General features: G+C 37.3%; 1 protein-coding gene across 1 annotated transcript in view; it reads left to right on the top strand.

Annotated features, from left to right (window-relative positions):
* Positions 1-959: 959 nt before the first annotated feature.
* GNPDA2 (glucosamine-6-phosphate deaminase 2) overlaps positions 960-6,691 on the top strand; it is a 35,625-nt gene continuing 29,893 nt past the window's right edge. The window contains exon 1 of the mRNA XM_007957781.2: positions 960-1,083. Within this exon, the coding sequence (XP_007955972.1) occupies positions 960-1,083 (124 nt within the window). The remainder of the gene's footprint in view (positions 1,084-6,691) is intronic.

Below are 6,691 nucleotides of genomic sequence, written 5' to 3'. Positions count from 1 at the left end.
GGAGGTCAGTCCACACTGTCTAAAATGGGGTCATACAATAAAAATGTCTCTGATCTTTTAATATGTATATTGCAAATTTTCTTAACCCTTAGAGTAATCTTGCAGGAACTAAAATACTTTTTGTGAAATTTTTTTTCCCCGAGGTCGGTAGTTTCTTTAGTTCACTTTGTTTTCTTTCTCTTCTGTTGCATTAAATTAAATTAAAGTAAATTAAATATTATATTTCTTTCTCTTCTGTTGCATTAAATTAAAGTAAAATTAAATATATTATTTCTGTATATTCTACATATATATGTATGCATACAGAGATGAAAATTATCTCTGAGTATTGAACTTTGGGTTGAATTTATCTTCTTCCCCATACTATCTGTATTGATTAAGATTTTTACTGTAACATACATCATTTTTACAAAAATACCATTTAACAAAAGGGAGATTTAGGTATTACATTCTCTATAGGGAGATTTCTGGATTTTAGTAAGTAACCAAAAAATCATTATTATCATTAATTTGCAGTCAAATAAATATAACTTTGTTTGCCTTTAGGGTGGTTTTATGTTGGTTTAGTAAGAAACATTATCCCTGTAGAAGCAGTGTTGTGTGGTCTTTATAATCGGTTTGCTTTGATTTGAATTCTGGCACTACTGGCATGACCTCACTGAACTGTATGAGTCCTTTTCTTCATCTACTAAAATTAGGTGTTATGTTTATGTACAAGATTGTTGTAAAGGTTAATATATGCATTTACATAGCCTAGTCCATTTCCCAAAACCCAGGGTCTGCTCATAAAATAACAATTATTATTGTTTTAAATGTGATTGATTGTATTTTCATATATGCATGTCCTTTTAAAAGTCATCATTATATTACACTTTTGTTTGTATATCAGTTACTTAATGCTCTGCAATGGACTTTTCTCAGGTTTGAACTTCTTTTCCTGGAAGCTGTGCATCATCATAATGAGGCTTGTGATTCTTGATAACTATGACTTGGCTAGTGAATGGGCAGCCAAATACATCTGTAATCGCATTATTCAGTTCAAACCTGGACAGGACAGATATTTTACCTTGGGTTTACCAACAGGTAATAAACTACTTTTTCCATTTTTGATAGTTAAGGTAGTAGGATTATAGGGTTTCTCTTAGTGAAATATTATATTATCCCCATTTATTTCTTGCTGTATTCCTGATTGACCATATTAATATATAATTAAAATAAAATAAGTAAATATACATTTAGTGTAATGTTTTCTTGTGTCAAGATTCTGTCTCACCTACCATTCCAAAATGTGATAGCAAATATATTAGCTAAAACAGTATTTTTTGTAGCTTTCTCTAGAGATCTTTTCTTAATTTGCTGTAAAGGGCATTGCTTTCCTTATTCATATAATTTCTTAGTAGATTAGGTACTTCTTAGTAATTAAAAAGGAGGCTAAAGTATGTACAAGGAGCTCTGGTGGTACAGTGGTTAAAGCATTTGACAGCTAACCAAAAGGTCAGAAGTTCCAACCCACTATGAGAAAGCTGCTCGGAAGGAAGATGGGGCAATCTACTTCCGTAGTGATACTGCCTTGGAAACCCAAGGAGGGGTCGCTATGAGTCGGGTCTGACTCAATGGCACATAACAACAACAAACAACAACAACATGAGAAAGCTGAGGCAGTCTGCTTCCACAACAACTTAAACTTTTGGAATGCCTGTGGAACAGTTCTGCTGTGCCCTGTAGAGTTGCTGTGAGTCAAAATTGACTCTGTGTCAGTGGGTTTGGTTTGGTTTAAAGTTATGTACTATTGCTTAATTTCACCTCATCTACCTTGTATTTTCTTTCTTTTTTTTTTTTAAATTATGATTTGGGTGAAAGTTTATAGAGCAAATTCACTTCCCATACAGCAAATCATACACACTTTCTGTCATGACATTGACTACAATTTACCCCAATGCAACAGCTCCCCTCCTACTTCCTTCTGGTAGTTACCTCTTCCCTGTGTCCATCCCTCCATGCACTCTTGCCCCCTGAGCTATCTCCCTATGTATAAACAGCCCTTCTTTCTTCCATCTCCAAGGAGTGTATCTACTTCAGGTAAATGTTCAACTCATATGCCTGTCTTTTGTTTGGCTGGAAGCCACGGGTATGAATTCAATTCCAGACCTGAAGGGCAGCTAGGGGCCATAGTCTCAGAGGTTCCACTAGGCTCTATCAGACCAGCAAATCTGGTCCCGTTTTTTTTTTCCAAATGATACTGAGTTTTATTCCACATTGTTCTCCCTCTCTATCCAGGATCTCCTACAGAGATCCCCCTCCAAGTGGTTGACAGTTGTAGCTGGGCACCATCTAGTTCTTCTGGTCTTATAGTCATATAAGCTGCAGATTGCATGGTGTATAAGTTGCTAGGACTAATTGTTTCTATGAATTTTTGGTTTTCTTCATTCTTCTTTACTCTGGATTAGGAGAGACCTATCATTGCATCTAGATGCCTGCTTGCAAGCTTTTAAGATCCCAGTTGCTATTCGCCAAAGTAGGAGGTAGAATAATGTTTTATGTAATATGTTATGTCAATTGAGCTTGATGTCCCCTGCGACTATGGTCCCAAGCTCACAGGTTCAACTACTTGCTCCCTCTGGGTAGCTGGCTGTGACCAAAAGTGACTACAACCTTGTACCTTGTCAGCTCTACTATACACCTGGGAATTCTTACAGATCATACAAATACACTTACAGGACCATTGTCTGCCAACCCTATACATGGTCTTGGGCACACTCCCCGCTGCATAGACGTACCTAATAGTTCAGCCTGTCCACACATCGATTCACCCATATACCCATGTTTGCCTTCACTGACAGCACAGTACTGTATATGCAAAGGGATTCATTTTTGTTGTCTGCACCTCCCATGTACCTCTCTCTGTCTTCTTCTTCCTCAGTGCCACCATGTTGATCACTCAAATTTGGTACATTGCCTTTCTCTTCACCCAAATCAATACTTATCAATACTTATCTCTACCTTGTATTTCCTTAATTTCTTATTAGCCCTTTGCTACCTCTGTGTTTATTTTCCTTCTGTTCCAGAAGTATTACAAGTGTAACTTTTGAAGACTGGTATGTCTTTAACACAGCATAGAAAAAAGCATTAATTACATATTTTATTGAGTTTAGATCTGTAAGGATTCTCTTCAGAAATTAACCCAGTAGTGTCATTGATCTTATGGCACTTTATTTGATATTGTTGACCTATGATTTCCACAGGAAAGATTATTGTACCTAGAATTAAAGCTGCTACTTTCTTGGTAACAACAAGCTATTTTGTTCCCTATCCTTGAGCCTTGGTTTCCTTACCTGTATAAAAAGGGTAATAATAACTTATAATGCTGTTTTGAGAATCAAATAAGAGAGTATATGTGCAAGTAGTTTGAATATTGTAAATACTACATTAATTTTAAGTTTCCATTAAAAAAAAACAACTCACTGCCATTGAGTCAGATCCGATTCATACCGAGCCCTCCTTGGGTTTCTGAGGCAGTATCACTACAGAAATAGATTGCACAGCCTTACTTCCGAGGAGTGACTGGTAGGTTTGAACCAACAGCCTTCTGGTTAGCAGTCAAATGCCTTAGGCACTATACCACCAGAGCCTCTAAGTGTGTTTAATTTAAACAGAATATTTTCTCTTATTCTTCTTTGCACATACAATAACTGCATGCAAATTACAAATCATAATTTTTTTCAAATTGGGTAATTTCCATGAATAGTACTTTTTAGCACATCAATTTGCTTTTTTATTGTTATTCTACAACAGTAGATCTTGGTGAGAGTAGCAAAGGGGGATTTTTGTTTACAGAGCAAGTTTTTTTTTCCATTCAAGAGTTCATACACATTTTGTTTCATGACATTGATTGTAGTCCCCACAGTGTAACAGCTCTCTTCCCACTTCTTCCCTGTGGTTAAATTTTTCCTGAGTCCTTCTTCCCTTTACATTCCCACCCTCTGAGCTGTCTCCCTGTACAAATGCTACCCTTCTGAGCTCCTGTGGCAGACTGTTTTAAGATGTGTATCTACTAGTATAATTAATTGTTCACTTCTTAGGCTTCTCTGTTTGACTGGAAGTTAAACCAAGGGAATACATTCAATTCTAGGCCTGACAGGTGTCTAGGACATATAGTCTCAGGGGTTTCACCAGTCTCTATCAGACCAGTAAGCCTAGTCTTTATGATTTTGAGTTTTGTTCTACATTTTTCACCCACTCTGTTCCAAGCTCAAGCTTACTGCCATCGAGTCAATGCTGACTCATAGTGACCACTATTGGGTTTCTAAGGCAGTAAATCATTACAGACAGACTTGGAAGAAGGAAGAGGCTATCCACTTCTTAAAAAATTGGACAGTGAAAACCTTATGAGTAGTAGTGAAACACTGTCTGATATATTACTGGAAATTTTTATGAATAGCCCTGAAACACTGTCCAATACAGTGCCAGAAGATGAACCCCTCTGGTCGGAAGGCACTCAAAATGTGACTGGGAAAGAGCTGCTTCATCAGAATAGAGCCTGCCTTGATGATATGGATAAAGTAGAGCTTTCAGGGCCTCCATTGGCTGAAGTGGCACGACTCAATATGAGAAGAAATAGCTGCAAACATCCATTGACAATCGGAAGATGGAATGTATGAAGTATGAATCTAGGAAAATTGAAAGTTCTCAAAATGAAATGGAATGCATAAAGATTGATATCCTAGGCATTAGTGAGCTGAAATGGACTGGTGTTGGCCATTTTGAATCATATAACCATATGATCTACTATACCGGGAATGATAAATTGAAGAGGAATGATGTGGCATTCATTGCCACAAAGACTGTTTTAAGATCTATCCTGAAATACAGTGCTGTCAGTGACAGAATAATGGGAGCTTGGGTACCTGAGGAATTTGACTGCTAATCAGAAGGTTGGCGGTTCAAACCCACCAGCCTCTCCTCAGAAGGAAGGTTGGGCAGCCTACTTCTATAGTAATACTGGCTCGGAAACCCAAGGAGGGGTCACTCTGAGTCAAATCCAACCCATCAGCAGTGTTTGGTTTGGATAGAATAATATCCATATGCCTACAAGGAAGGCCATTTAATACTACTATTACTCAAATTTACACATCAACCACCAAAGCCAAAGATGAGGAAATTAAACATTTTTTACCAACTTCATATTTATCAAATATAACCTTGATTATATCCCTCATGAATTTAGAGACCATTTAAAGAATAGATTTGATGCATTGAACACCAGTGATCAAAACCAGAGGAATTGTGGGATGACATCAAGAACATTATCCGTGAAGAAATTGATCAAACATGCAGTCATGATGTGCTGATTATCACTGGTGATTAGAATGCAAAAGTTGGAAACAAAGAAGAATCACCGGTAGTTAAAAAATTTGGCCTTGGAGATAGAAATAATGCTGGAGGTAGCAAGATAGAATTTTGCAAGACCAGTGTTGAACTTATTCATTGCAAATACCTTTTTTCAACAACACAATGGTTGCTATACATGTGGACTTCACCATATGGAGTAGACAGGAATCAGATTGACTACATTTGTGGCAAGAAGTGATGGAGAAGCTCAGTATCTTCAGGCAAAACAAGGTCAGGAGCTGATTGTGGAACAGACCATCAACTGCTCATTTTCAAGTTCAAGTTGAAGTAAAGCAATTAAAACGAGTCCACGAGAGTCAAAATATGACCTTGATTATATCCCTCCTGAATTTAGAGACCATTTAAAGAATAGATTTGATGGATTGAAAACCAGTGATTGAAAACCAGAGGAATTGTGGGATGACATCAAGAACATCATCCATGAAGATGGAAAGACAGGAAAGGAAGAAAAGACCAAAATGGATGTCAGAAGAGACTCTGAAACTCCCTTGGATGGGGAGTAGCCAAAGCAAATGGAAGAAATGACAAGATAAAAGAGCTAAACAGAAGATTTCAAAGAGTAACTTGAGAAGACAAAGTCAGTTATAATGGAATGTGCAAAGACATGGAGTTGGAAAGCCAAAAGGGAAGAACACACTCGCTTGGCATTTCTCCAGCTGAATAAACTAAAGAGGAAATTTATGCCTCAAGTTGCAATATTGAAAGATTCTATGGGCAATATATTGAATGATGCAGGAAACATCAAAAGAAGATGAAAGGAATACACACAGACACTGTACCAAAAAGAATTGATCCATGTTCATCCATTTCAGGAAGTGGCATATAATCAAGAACGAATGGTACTGAAAAAAGAAGTTGAAGCTTCACTGAGGGAAGTGGCGTAAAACATGGCTCCAGGAATTGACAGGATACCCACTGAGATGTTTCAACAAATGAGTGCTGCACTAGAGGTACTCACTTGGCTATTCCAAGGGATTTGGAAGACAACTACCTGGCTAGCTGACTGGAAAAGATCCATATTTGTTCCCATCCCAAAGAAAGATGATCCCACAGAATGTGGAAATACTGAACAATATCATTAATATCGCATGCAAGTAAAATTTTACTGAAGATAATTCAGAAATGGTTACAGCAGTTTATTGACAGAGAACTTCCAGATATGCAAGCTGGATTCAGAACAGGATGTGGAACATAATTGCTGATGTCAGATGGATCTTGGCTCAAAGCAAAGAATACCAGAAAGATGTTTACTTGTGTTTTATTGACTATGCAAAGGCATTTG

Source organism: Orycteropus afer, unplaced genomic scaffold (genome assembly GCF_000298275.1).
Source record: "Orycteropus afer afer isolate SDZICR_OR568_19922 unplaced genomic scaffold, OryAfe1.0 scaffold00795, whole genome shotgun sequence".
Lineage (NCBI taxonomy): Eukaryota > Metazoa > Chordata > Mammalia > Tubulidentata > Orycteropodidae > Orycteropus > Orycteropus afer.
The sequence above is the reverse complement of the archived record's forward strand: the minus strand, read 5'-3'. Positions and strand labels throughout refer to the sequence as shown.